This window comes from Polyodon spathula, unplaced genomic scaffold, assembly GCF_017654505.1.
Source record: "Polyodon spathula isolate WHYD16114869_AA unplaced genomic scaffold, ASM1765450v1 scaffolds_828, whole genome shotgun sequence".
Lineage (NCBI taxonomy): Eukaryota > Metazoa > Chordata > Actinopteri > Acipenseriformes > Polyodontidae > Polyodon > Polyodon spathula.
In genome coordinates, this window is record NW_024472315.1 from 66,641 (window position 1) to 86,049 (window position 19,409).

General features: G+C 45.7%; 2 protein-coding genes across 6 annotated transcripts in view; both read left to right on the forward strand.

The window, feature by feature from the left end:
• The first annotated feature begins 1,694 nt into the window (after positions 1 to 1,694).
• On the forward strand, positions 1,695 to 10,432 carry zc3h10 (zinc finger CCCH-type containing 10). Of its 3 annotated transcripts, XM_041241900.1 has the most exons (6): positions 1,695 to 2,025; positions 2,143 to 2,270; positions 3,714 to 3,842; positions 5,556 to 6,454; positions 6,988 to 7,581; positions 9,801 to 10,432. In XM_041241900.1, exons 4-5 carry the CDS (start codon positions 5,654 to 5,656, stop codon positions 7,483 to 7,485), a joined length of 1,299 nt encoding a protein of 432 aa, XP_041097834.1. In that variant the 5' UTR covers positions 1,695 to 2,025; positions 2,143 to 2,270; positions 3,714 to 3,842; positions 5,556 to 5,653; the 3' UTR covers positions 7,486 to 7,581; positions 9,801 to 10,432. The 3 variants fall into 3 exon arrangements, with proteins under 3 accessions (XP_041097834.1, XP_041097832.1, XP_041097835.1); XM_041241898.1 differs by having other exon boundaries at positions 1,695 to 2,270; XM_041241901.1 differs by lacking the exon at positions 3,714 to 3,842 and having other exon boundaries at positions 1,695 to 2,270.
• A 4,479-nt stretch (positions 10,433 to 14,911) lies between these two features.
• The window catches only part of LOC121309042 (extended synaptotagmin-1-like), a 28,321-nt gene continuing 23,823 nt past the window's right edge, over positions 14,912 to 19,409 (forward strand). The window contains exons 1-2 of one of the 3 annotated variants that reach the window (XM_041241893.1): positions 14,912 to 15,375; positions 15,760 to 16,538. In XM_041241893.1, coding sequence (XP_041097827.1) covers positions 16,158 to 16,538 — 381 coding nt within the window. In that variant the 5' untranslated portion in view covers positions 14,912 to 15,375; positions 15,760 to 16,157. Of the gene's footprint in view, positions 15,376 to 15,713; positions 16,539 to 19,409 lie in introns of those variants that run through there. The other 2 variants (XM_041241895.1, XM_041241894.1) reach the window with 2 other exon arrangements.

Genomic DNA, 19,409 nt, shown 5'->3' on the forward strand with positions numbered 1-19,409 from the left:
ATGGAGTTCTCTGTATTGCGGGGGTATATGGAGTTCTCTGTATTGCGGGGGTATATGGAGTTCTCTGTATTGCGGGGGTATATGGAGTTCTCTGTATTGCGGGGGTATATGGAGTTCTCTGTATTGCGGGGGTATATGGAGTTCTCTGTATTGCGGGGGTATATGGAGTTCTCTGTATTGCGGGGGTATATGGAGTTCTCTGTATTGCGGGGGTATATGGAGTTCTCTGTATTGCGGGGGTATATGGAGTTCTCTGTATTGCGGGGGTATATGGAGTTCTCTGTATTGCGGGGGTATATGGAGTTCTCTGTATTGCGGGGGTATATGGAGTTCTCTGTATTGCGGGGGTATATGGAGTTCTCTGTATTGCGGGGGTATATGGAGTTCTCTGTATTGCGGGGGTATATGGAGTTCTCTGTATTGCGGGGGTATATGGAGTTCTCTGTATTGCGGGGGTATATGGAGTTCTCTGTATTGCGGGGGTATATGGAGTTCTCTGTATTGCGGGGGTATATGGAGTTCTCTGTATTGCGGGGGTATATGGAGTTCTCTGTATTGCGGGGGTATATGGAGTTCTCTGTATTGCGGGGGTATATGGAGTTCTCTGTATTGCGGGGGTATATGGAGTTCTCTGTATTGCGGGGGTATATGGAGTTCTCTGTATTGCGGGGGTATATGGAGTTCTCTGTATTGCAAGGGTATATGGAGTTCTCTGTATTGCGGGGGTATATGGAGTTCTCTGTATTGCGAGGGTATATGGAGTTCTCTGTATTGCGGGGGTATATGGAGTTCTCTGTATTGCGGGGGTATATGGAGTTCTCTGTATTGCGAGGGGTATATGGAGTTCTCTGTATTGCGGGGGTATATGGAGTTCTCTGTATTGCGGGGGTATATGGAGTTCTCTGTATTGCGGGGGTATATGGAGTTCTCTGTGTCTCACGTGTACATGTATCTTTAACAGAAGAGGTTATTCCAAGGAGGCATGTGAATTTACTTTATCATGATCCTACCTCCTCATTCGCTTACCTAACGAAGCGGGTAAAAGGAGAACACGCTCCCGGGATTGCACATTCTGGAAGTAATTGGACAGTGTCTAGGGAACCACTGCCAGCTCTTTCTGGGTCGGATTGCTATAATATTTTGCACAGATTTGAAGACGGGATGATTATCTGTTCAGCCAATAGTAACATATTTCGAGTGGTTAAAATCGTTGCATTAAGATTGAATGTTATATGGGGTCCTCCAGCTGTAATTGGAGCTTAATAATAATAATAATAATAATAATAATAATAATAATAATAATAATAATAATACATTTGCACAGATTCGAAGAGATGATGATTCATATATGTGGACAGTTACAGGATCGTGAGTGAGTGAGTGCCATTGTCTTCATTTGAGGTCAGGCTACGTTGTAATTTGTGGAGCATTTATTACCGGCATCCGTTATTTTAATTTCCTCAACTATATTGTGATGATAACTTTATAACCCTAATTTTGTCAACCCCAAAAGCGAAGTCTAATGTAGCTGTTAACTCTGCAATCGCACCCCTTGAGATGCTGTTATGACGCCTAAAAATGATCCATTTCTCGGAGTCTTCCTCCCTACAGTGATGATAAAACTCATTTTTTTCTCTGAGTTGAGCTGCACAGCCGGCGTGAAATGTCACCGCTCCGATTACGAGCGCGTCTAAACCGGCTGTCCTCCAGGGCGCAGCAGCTTGCAGCCTAAACGAAGGATGCCGTTTGTTTCTGTGAAGAAATATTGATTTAGAATGTTTTTCAAGGGAAATGTAATTCGGTAGTTATAGTGGTTAGGCAACTGAACTGCACTGAAATCAAATAATTAAAAAAAAAAAAAACCTCATGTAAACAGACAAGTCGGCCTGTATGATGACCCCGCTCCGAGAGCGCCTCGGTGGTCCAGTAAAACCCTGACGCGTCGGAGTGCGTCGTGAGGGGGCGCTGTGCGTCCCGAGGGCTCGCAGGGGAAGCAGAAGAATACGCTTCCTTTCTTTAGCGGAGGTATCATTGTGCTTGGAGGACTGGCTTGTGTTAGCGCTGGCTTCCTATATGTATACTAAAATTAATAATAATAATAATAATAATAAATAATAATATAGCGGCTGTTTCTTTTTTTAGAGAGCTAGGAGGTTAGCCGTGAGGCCTGCTCCTTTAGGCGCATTTGCAAGCGGCTGAGAGCCGCAGTCCGGAGAGGCAGTCTGGACGCTGTTGTCGGCTTCGTGTTGTTGTTTGCAGCGAGGAAGAAGGTAAGGTTTTTGAGGACGGTTCTGGAAACAGAAGCGGGCACCCCGGGGCCCAGCCGGCCCCGGTGATTGAGCGAGGGTTTGGTTTGATAGCGCGTCCTGCCGGCTGCGGTAAAGCGCGTCTTATTCGAGCCGTGCATGTCACACAATTCACCCGGGCACGGCCATGGGGTTTAGTGCATGTCGAAACCCGTCTGCTGAAAAGCTGGATCATTTATCATGCATTTCAACCCGCGTTCCAATTAAGTGTTTGTTTGTTTATTTGCTTTTGTATTAATAATTAAATACCTTTTCCGTATTGTCGTGCGGTTTTGGGGGTACGCTGATAGGGAAATAAGAGTAGGTACTGTATGTCTAGTTTCTATTTTATCGTCCAGAGCCCCTGAAACGTATTGCACCGCGTATTGTGCATGGGCGCCTCACATTATGGGGGTATGTGGATCTGCCTCCTCACATTGTGGGGGTATGTGGATCTGCCGCCTCACAATGTGGGGGTATGTGGACCTGTCTGTATATTACAATTACATTTTTACACGTACCTTGAACAGAAGAAGTTATTCTACGTGCTGTAGCAGGGATTCCGACTTTGTCATGATACGAATTCCTCATCTGCTTACCTAACGAAGATCTTAAACACCACCATTCAATTCTATTCCATATGCTACTCAATTCTGTGCCTGCTGCTTTTGCTCCTTGTAAACTTTTTCATCGCACCGATGGCTCTAGATTTAAATTCCCTGCCGTGGTGGGAGGTTGCACGTTACTAGCATCCTTGACATGTTCACGCAGCAGACCAGCGCCTTGCTGGATCTGTTTAACGGGCTCTGGCTACATTACCTCCAGGAAGCTTGTAAACTGTGCAGGTGTTTCAAATGCTTTCAAGTCTACAGCGTGGTGGCAAAGCACACCTCTTACAGCACATAACATTAAAAAACAAAGCTTTACCTTGTGCCTGACCTCAGCCTGAAAATGGCATTTCAACTTCCAACCCTCATAACATGTATTACTTTAAATGATCATAACAGTCTGGTAAGAAGCTAAGGGTTGATTGGATGAATCTGTACCCCACCTGGTTAAGCCACAGAGCAATTCACGGCATGGGGGCGATTGGGGACCTCCCAGTGCTGTAATACCTAGCTGTGGTTTATCCTAATTGTGTATGGGTTAATGAAATCGCCCCTTCGAAAGCCGGCAGTATTATTCTAATAAAGCATGCATTGGCCAAAACCCTGGTCTTCACTCTCACGCACTCGCGGTTTTAATGCTAACCGGCAAAAGGAGACTTCAAATTAGGTTCTAATTTGATGCATCAATTCACCAATATGTAATCAAAGGTCGGGAAATTTAAGGACCGGTGATCAATAACCAATGCATTGATTGATTGTTGCTCCTCTAATTTGACCCCATTGGAACCTGGTTGACTCGCTGGTTTCTATCTCACTGTAGAGGTGGTGCCCTGAGGGAGTGCAGCGAGGCAATTCTCAGACTGGCAGCGCATCTGTGCCAGTATAATGGAGACGGCCCAGCCTCAGTGGTGAGAAGCGAAACTGAGACAAAGTCACGCCAGCCTCGCAGGTCAGTGACTCTGAGGAGGTGTTAAGCTTCAGGGAACACAAAGCCACTTTTTAAGGAACAGCGACTCGAAACCTGGTTCCAGGAGACCGAGTTTGAGGCAACTTTCCTGTATCAAACCCCAGGTCTCCCGTGGTGTGCCGCACAGTGCCCTGAAACCCAGTCTCCTGAAACCACGTTCCACACCACAGAGTGGCTCCGAGTTCCCAAGGCTTTAGATGGAACTGTTAACATTTCATGCATGAAATATTTTCAAATTGAGCTAAAAAAAAAAAGTAGTTTTGGACCAATAATTAATATATTTTTAATTGACAGTTTATTCAGTTGGTTCCCATTGCTTAATAAGTTTATAATCAAGTAAGTTGCATATGCATGTGCATGTTTCATGTGTTTAATGCATCTACAGTCAAATCCATAAAGGAGAAAGTAAAAAACAGTGTTACTGCAATCCTTGAACTACAGGGTACACCTGGACCGCACTCCTACTGTGTGTACTGTAATAGTGTTTCAAAGGGTTCAGATAAAGGATGCCTTTGTTTTTTTGGGACAGTATTAGATATTGCAGTAAAGCAGCACACTGTACAACACATCGTTTTGCGGTCCCAGGCGATGCTGGAATAGACAGGGTTTGCTGTACTTGCGTGAGTCCAGTTGTTTCCCAGGAATGTGCAGAGTCTACACGTTACTTCTTGCTTTGGAAAGACAGTGTTGTCTCTGCATTGACTGTTGCTGATTATTGCCGGTCCGATGCTCAGTTAGGAAATTGGTTGCCAGTTGCACCTTTAGCTTTTTTCCTCTTAAGCTTCAAACTAGCGCTGGGACAAATGTTTGAATGTTGAGATGAACGTTGCATGAAATGTACTGAGGGACTCTCTACAGGGATAACAGTTCAAACTCCCCACAACAAGCATGCATACAAGAGCATTGTAAGTTAAATCAGTCAAGGCCCTTATTAAAATCTGCCTCAGTTTTCCCATCCTTATACTTCACCTTAGTTTATTACAGGTTTGCCATGTTTCTTAATACTCTGGCTGGCCTTTACAATGCTAATACATTCTTTCACTGTGCTTTATTCCTCTTTGTTGTGCTTTTACTGTAGTAAACTCTAAAAAGGGTGCTACTTCAAGTTGCCGTATCGATTATCAGTGCAGCACTAACATTCAGAGGCAATTCTGTCATATTATTGTAGGTTCCTGTAGCATCATTTGTAAGCAGTGTAAGGAAAAGACACCAAGCTAAGACACAGAGGTATAAATGCTGTCTAAAAGAAAAATAACACATTCTACAGAATGGAAAAACATTGCCGTCTGCTTTTTAGCAAGTACTTGTGCGTCAGGGAAAAATATTTTTTTTCTTTCGATAATCCTGTCCTTGCTTCTTAAATCCACTAGAAAAACATTTTCAGAAAACTTGAATAGTTCAAGATTTCCCCTAGTGTCTTTGTAAAATTTTCCAGCTGTGTGTTTTTTTTTTTTGTATAAATATTTTGATCACATTTTTAAATACCATCTGTGCAATCTTATAACACAAACATATTGTCAAATATACAACTAACATCTATATTCTTGTAAAGCCACACCTTCAGTGATAATTATTACAGACTAAGACTAGTAGGATTAGATGGCAGAATTAAGCAAAATGAGTTGAGAACGTGGAAGAGTTTACCCTTGAAACTAAACAAGTAAAAACCATGTTCTGTCTCTCCTTTTCTTGCAGTTGGAGTCGAGAATCAAAGGTGAAAAATACCCGATTGAACACGCAGACCTTTTCTGATACCCGTTGACTCTTTCGTAATCAGAACTGGAAAAGGAATCATGCCTGATCGGGACAACTACCTGAACAGCAGCGGCAGCGATGAGGCCGGCGCGGCGGCGGGAGACGATATCTGCCGGGACTTCTTGCGCAACGTGTGCAAGCGTGGCAAGCGCTGCCGTTTCCGGCACCCCGATTTCAACGAGGTCCCCGACCTCGGGGTGCAGAAGAACGAGTTCATCTTCTGCCACGACCACCAGAACAAGGAGTGCCTGCGCGCCAACTGCCGCTTCGTGCACGGCTCCAAAGAGGACGAGGACTACTACAAGAAGACCGGGGAGCTGCCGCCGCGGCTACGGGGCAAGGTAGCGGCCGGGCTGGGCCTGTCTCCCACCGACTTGCCCCACAGCCGCGGGGAGGTGCCGATCTGCCGGGACTTCTTGAAAGGAGAGTGCCAAAGAGGCAACAAGTGCAAATTCAAGCACTTGCAGAAGGATTTTGAGTTTGAGGTGTTGCGTGGAGGGGGGGCGGGGTTAGGGTTGGTGGGAGGGGTGGTGGGAGGAGTCAGTTTAGATTGCCGGCCCCCGCGGGAGCAGCCGGGGGTGTCGGGCGTGTCGGGGGCTGTCGGGGCTCGGAGGTTTGAGCGCGGCCCGGGTTACGACCCCATGATGGAAGGGATTTTCGACCCTGGGTTTGAGGATTTCGACCCGGCCCTGCAGCTGAAAAGGCGGCGGATGGATAGCATGCGCTTCGCGGAGAGTTTTGAGTTCGGGATCCAGCCCTCGCCCCGGCCTGTGGATTACAGGCTGCTGGAGGAGGAGAACATCCTGCTCCGGAAGAGGGTGGAGGAGCTCAAGAGACAGGTGCGCTTTGCAGGGTTCAGTACACCCGGGCTGCTCAACTGAGAGAAACCGCGCCGCAGACCTCCACTGACTTAGAAAGGAAAAACACACACTGAAGCAGCACACACTGTTAGAGAGAGTGATCAGAGTTGGGGTCAATTCCTGTTTTTCAATTCCTTTTTAAAATCCATTCCCAAATCCAGTTCCTTCAAAGGAATCGGAATTGATGTTTTAGAGACATAATGATTGTTGTGAGTGTTCAACTGCTTTCATTTGAAGCCCGTTTCATTGACTGACAAACGGTGACTTCAATTGAAGTGATTTTTTTTTGCCACTGAACAGAATCCTGCCGTGATCAGTGGTGGGTTGGGATTGATTAAAAGGAATTGGGAATTGACCCCAACCCTGATAATGATTTTGTCCCATTCTTTAGATGATTTAAATGGTGGCCACAGAAAAATGATTCTGAAAACAATTATTGAAAACTACATGATGCGATTCCTGCAGATATTGAGCCAGCCTGATTACAGCCGTGCCTCTCTCTTCTGTTGCAGGTCCACAACCTGATCGCTACCAACGAGGTCCTGCTGGAACAGAACGCCCAGTTCCGCCTCCAGGGCAAGGTGCTGACCCTCACCTCCACCCCTGCCCCCTCTGAGCAGAGCCTGCCCTCTGTGGGCACGGTGACCTCCTACAACCACGGCATCGCCCAGACGCACACCACGCTGAGCAGCCAGGCCATGCAGCCCCAGCCAGTGATCCAGCAGGACCTGGGGACCCCTGCTCCTGTCGCTGCCAACGCAGCTCCCTCCAGCGCCCCCCTGCCTCACCTCAACTCTGAAATCACGCCCCTCTCCGCAGCTCTGGCCCAGACCATCGCTCAGAGCATGGTTCCCCCTGTCTCAATGGCACCCGTCGCCGTTTCCGTGGCCCCCGTGGCGGTTTCCATGGCGCAGTCTCTCACCGGGATCACCATCAGCCACGCCACCACGCCCATGGTCTCCTACCCCATCGCCTCGCAGAGTATGCGCATCACCACCATGCCCCATTGACCCCGGCCACCGGGGGGCGCTGCTGCTGTGGCTGTGAGGCTGACCCAGGGCGCTACCGTCCTACTGCAGTGTGACCCCCGGGGTGAAAGCTGAGAGGTGGGAGGGAGGGAAGCAGTGTGGCTCTAGTGGTTAGAGCTGAGGGACTGGGAGGGAGGGAAGCAGTGTGGCTCTAGTGGTTAGAGCTGAGGGACTGGGAGGGAGGGAAGCAGTGTGGCTCTAGTGGTTAGAGCTGAGGGACTGGGAGGGAGGGAAGCAGTGTGGCTCTAGTGGTTAGAGCTGAGGGACTGGGAGGGAGGGAAGCAGTGTGGCTCTAGTGGTTAGAGCTGAGGGACTGGGAGGGAGGGAAGCAGTGTGGCTCTAGTGGTTAGAGCTGAGGGACTGGGAGGGAGGGAAGCAGTGTGGCTCTAGTGGTTAGAGCTGAGGGACTGGGAAGGAAGGAAGTACCTCTCGGAATTCACAAACCAATAATATTCCCATGAGTGGAAGTCGGGGAGTCGAGAAAGGGAAGAGAGAACCTGTAGAATTGATTTTGGGAATAGCCTTGCATACAGCATTCCGTCATGTCTTCCAGTATACCAGTGGACTGGAAACCTTGCCATTATATTGCTGTAATAAAGATGGCAGCAGTGTTGGGCACACAGGACATGAACTGCCTTTTACTGTTTTGATCTTGCAGGCAGGTATCTCATGAGATTGATCTGCTCACAAGCAATCTGGATTTGACCACGCTGTTGCAGAAACTGAATATTCAACAAAGGCTAGGAAAAAGCTTTATGAAAATCCATGTCTTGACACGGGGGGGGGGGGGGGGGGGGGGTCTGTTTGCATCGTTTCAGTATGTCAAAGAAAGACTCGAGTTAAATGCTGTGTGAGGTTAAAGGAATATCACTAGTCTTCCCTGTTCAGTCTTTGATCTGCGTCCAAGCGGGTTGTATTATAGAGGTGTTGCAACATACTAAAATAACAATATGATACATATCACACGTGAGGCTCTGCTGTCTGTCTGTCTGTTAAGATGCACTGCGCTAGCAGAAGCACACACACTTACCATCTACAGTAGAAATCGCATTTACTCTCCGGTCAAGAACCATTTGCTGGGCGAGCGAAGTAGCTCTGCAGAGAGTGGTCTTACACAACCTCTGAAGCAATGTACTGTTGCAGACGGGATCTAAGCCTGGTCTTAAATCACACATGCTTTAACAATACAAGGCTTTAGAAAGGCATGTTCTTCTGATTTCATTGTAGCTAACACACCATGTCTCTTATAGTTCTCTTTGTTTCCAGGTTCTGTGTGGCTCAGGTAAAGCTGCTTCATTCTCTCACAACACTATAGTTAGGGCTGTAGTTTTTTTTCAAAGATCAGAAATATTTCTGCTAAAGATCGCTCTGTCCAGTAGAAGAAGGGGACACTTCACGAGTCTGTTATTATTTTTTTACGTTTATTGATGGGAAAGTGAAATATCATTAAAAGGTGGACATACAGAATATTCCACAGTTTTCTACAGTTTAGCATTTGCTGTTTTTCAGGTAAGCATGAAAATATTTAGGTGCACTTATGTAATAACTAGAGGAAATGATCCATTTTGAATATGACAATGCGATTCTGTTTTCTGCTCTAATAAATATTACGTTTAATCATGAAATATTTTAAAATATATATTTTTAGTGATGGGCTCCAATATTGATATTTTGATATGATATCAATATTTGAATATTGAAAATAATTTCCATTTTACAATATTAGTTGTGTGCTTCATCAATAACTTTGATGAAACCTGAGCGCTTCTGTTGAAATACACATAGTGTATTTGACTAAGCTAAGCCTCAGTTTTAATAATAAGATTAATTTGCTATGCTGTAATGGATTTATTTTTAAATAGAAGAATAGATGCATTTCTCAGCTAAACAAAACCGTAACTATCCCCCACCGCACACACAGCTCTCCATAAAGACACATGCTTGTTATTGCTGTGAGATTCAATAAACCCTGTAGATACAGAGACACATCACACACTCAAGTATTACTGAAGCTTTCTATTTCATTGACTGGCATTAGGGTACCAAAAGTTGTTTGTATTCTGCGTTAAGTTTCGCATTATTGGCGAACCAAAGGGTGTTACTCCCTGGATATTAAGAAGCAAAGAATTACAAAGTTAAAGTTACTGCTTTTCATATGTAAAGATCTGTTATATATGTTTTTTTGTTTTGCTTTTTTTTTTTTTTTTTTTTTTTTTTTTTACAATGAAAAAAAATACAGCCCTAACTATCTATGTTTCCTCTCCTTATTGACTTGCTTCCTGTGTTCCTGATTATAGGACCTCTATCCTTCCTGCACTGAAACTACCTTCCCACTGATACAAACCTGCTCCTGAGCCCCCTCCTCTCCCCGTGCAAGCGCTGCCCAGCGCGCTGTCTGAGCGACACATTGTCAAGCCACGGAGATCCTTCTGCTCTGCCGTGCTTGTTGCTGAATAGCTGCACACAACTCTCGCACAGCTTATAGTGGATCAGAAAACCTGTTCTCTATTGTTTTGGCTAATCTGTATGTTCACTGTGACACAGGGAGAGAACTGGAGAATGTTACTGAGACAGAAGAAAACGCCCTTTTCTCGTCTCGTTTGTTACTACCCTTTAAAAAAAAAGAAAGTTTCTATTGCAATATGTTGTTTTTTTTTGGTTAAAGGATTTCCAGTAGTGTAAGAAAAAAAGCCGGTTTGTTTTAACGTCTGTTTTTCAGTTTAAAATGTACAGTAATGGTGAATGTTTATTTGTTTGATTTCTTTTTAAAAAACGTTTAAGTTGCTGTCGTACACCTTTTAAATATTTTTTTCTATAAAGATTTCTGTGGTTGTTTAAAATCTAAAAGTGTCCCTACAAATGAATTATTTACGGTGGAAGTTCTTTCACCTTTAACCCCTGAAGGTGCGCAAGGACCGGAGCGCTCGCTGTTCAAACTATTTCTTCTTTAAACTCGTGTGAGAGCGACTCAAGCATCACGAGGAAGAGGAATCTGACCATTTGGATGAGCAGATCCGACCTGTGTGTAAATTTTAAACCCTGATTTGTGTTTCATCATTGCATTTGTGGGACACATCTTCCTTGTACCTTAAGGGGTTAATGGAACTACCGTAGGGAGCGTTTGCGGTAGTGAACTTGACTGTGGACACGTTGTAGTTGTTTCTGTGCTTATCAAATCTAACGTAGGCCCACTTGTGCATTTGGGCTCAGTTGAAGGTCATTTTTCCTACTTTGCAAACATGTCTCAGTGTGAGTGGTCTCTCTAAACCAGTTTGGTCTTCAGAATCTCGTGCCTCCAGCAGAGGGCAGTCGTGATCAATGAAAGTAACTCAGAGTAGCTTTGAATACCATTTTAGTAGCAGGGATTGAAATACATGATCTTACCTCTTGTCTTTATATATTTCCCACAACACATCCGTCACGTTTTTATGTGCACTGACTGGCCCATTGGATTTGGCATGGCCCTGGTGTGGGATGCGTTCTCCTGGTATACTCTGGTGTGGGGCGTGTTCTCCTGGTATATCCTGGTGTGGGGCGTGTTCTCCTGGTCTACCCTGGTGTGGGGCAGGTTCTCCTGGTATACCCTGGTGTGGGGCAGGTTCTCCTGGTATACCCTGGTGTGGGCGTGTTCTCCTGGTCTACCCTGGTGTGGGGCGTGCTCTCCTGGTCTACCCTGGTGTGGGGCGTGTTCTCCTGGTATAACCTGGTGTGGGGCGTGTTCTCCTGGTCTACCCTGGTGTGGGGCGTGTTCTCCTGGTATAACCTGGTGTGGGGCAGGTTCTCCTCGTCTACCCTGGTGTGGGGCGTGTTCTCCTGGTATACCCTGGGTCCCTAGGTTACTCTGGAAGGCTGAACAAGTCACTGCAGATTGCTAATTTCAAGCCGATAAAACACCCTTCCACCGCGCCAGAATTCTGCACAAATGGTTTGAAGAGAGACCGCAGGCATCTTCCACGACCGCCAAAATCCACGCATCTCAATCCAGTTGAGCATGTATGGGATGACCTTGAGTGATGTATTCATCATCACAATCCTCATCCTGACTCTCTGCACTGAGTGCCTGGATTATTAATGACTGAATAGATCCCTAGAGACATCTTCCAGCAGGCTGGGATCAGGGCAGATGGTGGCCCAACCTGATATTAGGTACAGGTCCTAATAAAGTGGAAGGGCAGTTGAGAACAGCATATTTAATTGTGGGGAAACTCAGCAAGGGCATTCTTTGACTCGAGTAATTGAGGTTCTGTGAATCTAGGGATATAAGGAGATGCATTTCCTTCTGTGTGCAACACGTACAGTTCATCTGTCACACAGTTAACACTGAGTACCAGGAATGTAGTTCCCAGTGAGCTGCTATTTTATGATACTGATAGCTGAAGTCTAGGAGCCAGGACCTCTTGAATATTAAAGCACGTATTGCTGCTGAACTACACTGTGTATTATCTGTCATCTGAGCGCTTCCTGTTTACTGAGCCCAAGTTCCCGGTAATCATGTTTGATTGTGTTAAGAGACTGACGACACACAGAGTCAGGTAGGGGGAGGATAACGGAAGAACAGAAAGCCTTGCCTGTGCTTTAATATTTAATAAAGAGCTGATGATTGAGCCCAGATGTTGCTGATTCATTGAGCAGCTGCTGTGCTTGATAAAGCACCTCCGTCAGGAAAATGCTTAGGCGATTGCAATGTGAGACAGAAACCCCTTTCAATGCAGACGTCATGCATATCAAAACAGCTCGACTCCTTTTGTATCATGACTGGGACATTTCAACATGGGACAACGAAAAGTACCTACTTCAATTAATGGCATAGCACATGCATATTGTATAGATGCATGAGAAAAAACCATTGGAAAGAGAATTTGCACGTGTTCGGTGGTAAACATGTTGCTGCTTTGCTGTCGTAACCAGGGTAGAGATACTGTTGTGAACTTCTCAGCACCACTGCAATAGTGAGAATAAGGTTGGGAAGGTCAGTAATCTAAGAATCACATTGGTGTGTCGTGCTGCACCTATCCACGCCGTGACTGCTAATACTAGTGAACTAGAATGAATAAACCTTATATTAGTTGGACTGGGTGCCAGCGTCACTGTCGTGGTCTAGCAGTGTGAAGCTGAGACCATGGGGCTGGCCTGTGGCACGGGTATATCCGTAGTGTAGAATAAGAATTAGCAACGGAGTGCTTCATCACAGCGGCGCAAACGCTATACGCAAACATCTAAGTGTGGCTGACACTGATCGACGGACGGACAGGCGCACATCTCCATTTAACTATGGAATCTGATACTCTAAATAACTTGGACTGAATAAAGTTAATACAAAGCAGCTCTCCAGACATCTGCAAAAAAAGGGTAACATGCAGCTGGAGAGACTGCCTTTTTTTCAAGGGATGATATTTCACGCTGTCACCATTTTTTAAACTGCAGAATTTAGTTATACCAGCTGTTTTGTAATTTCTGTGTTTGCCTGCAGTGCTAGTATATTAGATACAGCAGCTTGGGGAGTTGTGTTTGGGGTAGATGGTCCCCAGTGTGGTCTCTGCCTTCATAATTTACCATAGTAAATGTATTACATAGGCAGCCTGCCCGCAGTGGAAAACCAAGCCCTGAAAGGTTCTACGCAAGATCAGGAGTGAAGGGGTTAGGTCTGTGAGAGCAGGCTGTGTCTTTGTTCTTGCCTGGCTGGTTCTCTCCATTCTGGGCTTCAGTGAATCAATAAACCTGTCTCTAAGAGACCACGCTGTTTTCTCCAGCTAAACAAAGAGAAGCTGTTTTATGAAGCTTTGATGAACTTTCCATATTTAGTTACTGACTGGAGAGCAACATTATAACAGAAAAACATGTGAGCGTTACTGGGGGAGGCAGGCACACAGAAACCTGAAACTGTTTTGCATTAAATAAATATATATAAACACTGCCTGCTATCAGGCCACGGATTGCCCTGATCAGAGTCCTGACGTGGCGTAGACGCCACAAGGTGCTGGAAGGTGCCTGCAAGGATCTGTTCAGTCATTACTGTTTCATTTGCTGCTGAGAGACAGAGGAAATCGTTCAAGCTCACCCCAAAGCACATGGATGTGTTCTTTATTGTCTTGAGTGTAGCCACTGCACACAGGCTACAGCATTGGCAGGCAAAGATGGTTAGACTATTCCTTCAGCCTTTAGAGTAATCTAGGGACCCAGGGTATTGTGTTAGAAATGTTTAAAGAAATGTTTAATGGAACAATACTGAGTGTGTTTTTGTGCTTGTATGACTTTCATGTAACCTCTGATTTATTGTAAAGAGGAACTTAGCAGCTATGAAACTTATTTGACAAAGTGTGCTCGGGCAGGATTGTCCCAGTCGGACCGCAACCAAAAAACCCCTTGAGGTGGCTGAGACAGAGTTCCGCTATTCAGGCTTACAAAAATTGTAGGTGCTGCTCTCCATTCCTCCGTCCTTCAGCCTTTGGACACAGACACTCAATTCCCTCTGATCCCCCAGAGGTTTCAGCAGCTCTGAGAGGCTCACAGGTCGATGGCATGTGATTCGGCACACTCTGCTTTTACTACACTGCAGATTAGTGTTAACCCTTGGAGTGCTCCGCTGTGCTGTACCCTGCTCCCCTGTGCTGCACCCTGCTCCCCTGTGCTGTATCCAGTTCCCCTATGCTGTACCACCCTGCTCCCCTGTGGCTAGTTAAATAACTGATTCATTTTTAAATTTGGAATTTAAAGAATATTCTTCTATTCAGGTGACTCCCATTAAGTCTAGATGTGTCTATTGCAAACTTAACTTGCTCAAAGCAAGCTGAACTGAATAGAATAGTTTTGCAATTTTTATCTTGCAACTTTTGAGCCAACCTCAGATTAGATTTTATCAGACTTTTTACACCAGTGGGGACTTAAGTTCCTCAGAAGTACAGGAAAGCAAGTACACAGTGACTACAAACACACACACACACACACACACACACACACAGAATGCATACAGGTCACATGCACAAGCAAGGCTGCATTAACCAGTAATAAACAACAGACAGTAAACATTGCCTTATGATTGCAACACGATCCCAAAAGAGAAACAGTTAAGAGCTGACTAAGTGCTTGTAACCTGGCAACGCTGTGGTCTCTGTCATGAAGACTGGTGCAAGGTAAACATCTGCACTTCTGTTACCATAGCAACCACCCTGGAAGACAGCGGGGGAGTAGGAAACAAGAATAGACTTATCTTACCTGTCAAAATTCCTCAAGCCTGCCTTGGACTGGAGGGATCCCCCTTTCTCTTAGAGGGTGAGGGAGCGGTTCAGTCTCCATGCCTCAAGTCTGCCCTGGACTGCCCCCTTTCTCTTAGGGGGTGAGGGATGGAGTAGTACAGTCTTCATGCCTCAAGCCTGCCCTAGACTTTAATGAAATGGGCTCCAGTTTTCTGTTTACGCACGGTTTACACTTATTAATACAACCATGTGTGCTGTATAAACCTGAGCTCCTTCAGTAAATAAAACAAGGCAGTGTCCTTAAGCTAGGGTGTGTTCTTCAGAATAAGATCAGACAGCTCACAGACAGGTAAAGGGTTGGGTTAGGATAAGGAACAGAAGCAACACAACTGACATTGGGGAGGTAGTGAGCAGGATTCTGAACAGGACGGTCTTCAGGAGGTGTGATTCTGGATTCTGAACAGGGCGGGCTTGAGGAGGTGTGATTCTGGATTCTGAACAGGGCGGTCTTGAGGAGGTGTGATTCTGGATTCTGAACAGGGCGGTCTTGAGGAGGCGTGATTCTGGATTCTGAACAGGGCGGTCTTGAGGAGGCGTGATTCTGGATTCTGAACAGGGCGGTCTTGAGGAGATGTGATGTGATGTGAGGGTAATGCATACAAACCAGCATGTCAATAAGGTGGGGTCCAAATTTAGGCAGCCAGCCGGTCATTCCACCTACAGTTTGCATTTAAGTATCCAGATGCAAAACAAGTGTGTGTGTGTGTGTGTGTGTATATATATATATATATATATATATATATATATATATATATATATATATATATATATATATATATATTCCCATGTGCTTTTTTTTAAATGAAGCACTTATGATGACGTGTTGTTATTGTCACAGATGTTCATTCCGGAATGATAATACTCTATAAGCAGAAACTGGTTTTTTTTGTTTTGTTTTTTTTAATACGTTATATGGCAAATTGTTATGTGGCGATGCTAACTTTTTTTTTTTTTTTTTTTTTTTTGTACTCTCTCATTTTAAAACTGCTCAACATGTATAAAGATTGATCAAAGCTGCCAAGACCCAATCGCGTTCGGCACCACCCACAATGGGACCGGCCCTTCCGAACTCCGCTGACGGGACCTGCCAGCTCGGCGCAGGCGAAGCGGTGTCTCCTCGGAACCGATGAGCAGAAGCGACCCCGCTGACCACGCCCCCTGTCCGGGCGTGTTGCTGTGTAATCTAGCGCTAAGTTTTCAGGCTTCAGAAACAAATAGCGGGCTGGTTGCGGCGGAAGATAGATATATTCTTTCAGCTGGAAGAGGGAGTGTTTTGTTTTGAAACGGGATGATAGTTTGCAGTATGGGAAAGCATTAACAAGTGTTGCCTATTTAACTGTGTATTTCCATTTATCGAATGTAAAACATTTCCTTGGGTATAAATAAATAGAGACCGGAAAAATGAACCGAGGAGCAGGGGTAGATGCTGCGGGTGAGTCGAAAGAGACCGGAGATGCTGATGCCAACCCAGCGGGCGATGCAGAAGCGGGTCCCGGGGAGCCGGATTCAGGTCCCCCCGCCGCCGACGCTTCGGGACTAGATGTCGTGTCAATGCTTTGGACTTTTGGGAAATGCTTGGGGTCGCTTTTGCCCGTTTATCTGGCTGGGTATTTGGGTCTCGGTATCGGCGTCGTGGTTTTCGGGCTAATGCTGTACATGGGATGGAAGTTTGTTCGGGAAGGCAAACAGAACCGGCTGCGGTCCGCCATGTACTTTCTGGAGAATGAAGAAGACGTCACCACCGCCAGGATTTCCAGGAGCAAACGGGACCTGCCCGCTTGGGTAAGAGAAACGCGCACGCACGCTGCCTGTCTGTAATTGCTGTTCTTCTACAAAGTATAGATTTGAACGCCTTTTTACGCTTTGTAAACGTGCATGCATATATTACAACAAGTGGCAAAGTTGCATTTTTTTTTGTACAAAGAACGAGTCTAGTTGGATAAATAAACACGTTGTGATTTTTCGGTTTAACTCTTGTTTTTCTCTGTTCCTGCCTGCTAGTCTTGTACTCATGCCAAGGAGGGACCCGGACATGGGACGTCCCGGGTCTTAGCGCCGACGAGTTAACCGTTTGTAGAGAATGCGGCGTCAAACTCGGTTTTACGGAAGATCATATTGTACTTTTGTTTTTTTAATTCGCATGCATAGCTAGCATGTACAACGTTAAACCGAGACACCTTATACTGTATCCCGCAGTGTACCTGTAAGAGCCCGTGTCTGTGTGCGGGGCACACTGCCCTACACAGATTGTTAACTCAGTCAGAACACAACTGGGATGGGACCCGAACTGTAACGCATGGTGACTTCATTAATAATGGCTTGCAGTGATTTCTCTAAATCCAGTCTCTGGCATTTCCACGGTTTGCCTTTAGGCAGCTTACGCTGCAGTCGCCCGGGACTCCTGGTGGGGGGTGGGGGGGTCAGACAGCTGCGTCACGGATTTAAACTCATTTCGTATTCTTGGATGGCTTTGCCGAATGCGCTCTGTTAAATCAGACGACCACACCCGCTGACTAGCCGCACCGCACAGCAACAAGAATGCGTGCCTCTTGCTTAAAGACGTTTCACCCCTGAAAAAAACCAGCGAGACCCCTGATATTACAAACTCCAAGATGCCAGAGTTATGAGACGCCCTGTATATCAATATTATTTCTGATAACCAGTGATATGATGCCGATGCAGCTTGGTAAGGACGTTCTTCAGCACGACCTGTACGTAGATCACGCTTGCATTACTGTAATCCCCTTATTCAAAAATCGTTGGGAAACATCCTTCTCTGTGCTGCAGCCACAGTGCGATGAGATGTGAGAGCAGCTGCAACAGCTAACGCTGCTTCAGTTCACAACCTCGGCTGTACCGCTGTCTGCGCACAGTAATCCGGAGCCGATGAGCACGGATTGGTTTACTGCTGCTAGTTCTGTAGATAAGCAGCGCATCCTTGAGCAGATGCAGAAGATGAACTCAGTTTATCACAGTAGACAGAGGCTGGGTGTGAGCTGTTGACCCCGACAAGATGTGCAAAGAGCCGGGCTCGTCTGCATTTGTGATTTCAGTGCTTTGAATCTCACCTCGCTGATAGGGGACAGAGTCCATAATGACAGTGCATCACACCGCACTGCCCGTTACACATAGCAAAGGGCAAGCAAGCAGAGGGGTGTGGTAAAGCACATTGGCAAAACCATGGCAAACTATGATAGCTGCCTAACGTTAAGGTTTACAGCTCTGGTTTTACACACACACGCACACCCACACACACACCTTCCCTGGAGCTCTATCGCATGTGGTTTATGCATTATCAGCCACAAATGGAGGAAACGCCTCCCCAGAACATAGACTTTGATGGAGGGCTGCAGGCAGGTGCTTCTAATGTGCAAGTTACTGTCCTGAGGAGCTGTCTCAAGAGAGATGTTTATATCAATAAGACTCACTGGAGAACAGACTTCACTGATCCCCAGCCCCCACTGCAGCTGAAGGAATGGCAGTCTTGAGGAAGGGTCGCGTATCCCTCAAATCTAAACCCCTTTCCAACTGTGAACCCTATTGACAGTAGGTCCATTGACAAGACCCAGTACTTGCCTTGATATTAGAAGGGAGTAGCACAATATTGCCCCGATTGAGAACTCACAGGTATTTCTGAACTCTGTGCACCAGACAGTGTGCTGCAGTAGCATTGCAGACAGTACCACATCAGTGCCACAGACAGACAGTGTGCTCCCCTGCACTGCGTCCTGAAGTCTGCAAAAGGGATCACAGGAGTTTTTTAACTGTTACATTTGAATTGCAAACCATCTGCAGCCTGCATGGAAATCGTAGTTTTGAATACTAATGATTCGTGGAGTTTCTGCAAAGATGACTGCAAAGAACTGTGTATTAAAACTTTGGTTTGTACAAAAAAAATTACCTTCAGCAGGCATGTTAGTTTTGTAAGTCACCCCGCCTTGATGGCTTGTTTGTGTTGGTAGTTGATGGTTTACTATGTAATCATAGAGAGTTAATGCTGACAGCATAAGATGCACTGGAATGTTTGGGATACAAGTGCTCTGATTGGTGGAGAGGGGCTTCACGATGTAGAATTCTGTTTACATGTCACCACAGTCTATTGACACAATTCAGCACTGTGAAAATAAAGACCTGGCTGTGTTCACACTGCAGCAGGACTGACTAGGAGCTGTACTGTAGAGAAACACACACACACACGTTTCAAACTGATGTTTAAAGGTGTCCTGATTTCAACGCTAGGGCATGAGGTGGGCTCCTTTTGTGTAGAGAAGGTGTTTTTATGCTAACTGCCTGTTCGTGACAGTGAAGGTCAGTGCTGTGCTGGTGAGCAGTTACTCTGTATCGGGCAGATGGAAACGAAACCGTCTTCCTGAAGCTGTGGTTTAGTTCTGACTGTGCCACAGAGCCCTGCCCAGGAAGTGAGGTATCTTTAGCTGTGCCTCGTTAAATAACTGAAAACGTCTGCCAGCACAGAGAGAGAGATGAGTGAAAAGACAGCGAGCTTTGTGTGTCACTCCTTCGTTAAATTAGGTGGCTATTTGACACTATTCTACTTTTGAATTTGAATGCGCTTGTGTTGAATCGGTTGATCCCCAACAATGTAGCTTTACAATGTACTGAAATAAATCCTATTGGGAAGCTATTATAATCCCA

Excerpts from the sequence above, each read along its gene's own strand:
- zc3h10 (XM_041241898.1), top strand. The coding sequence starts at position 5,654 with ATGCCTGATCGGGACAACTACCTGAACAGCAGCGGCAGCGATGAGGCC. Across the intron at positions 6,455-6,987 it reads TGGAGGAGCTCAAGAGACAG|GTCCACAACCTGATCGCTAC; the intron begins GTGCGCTTTGCA and ends CTTCTGTTGCAG.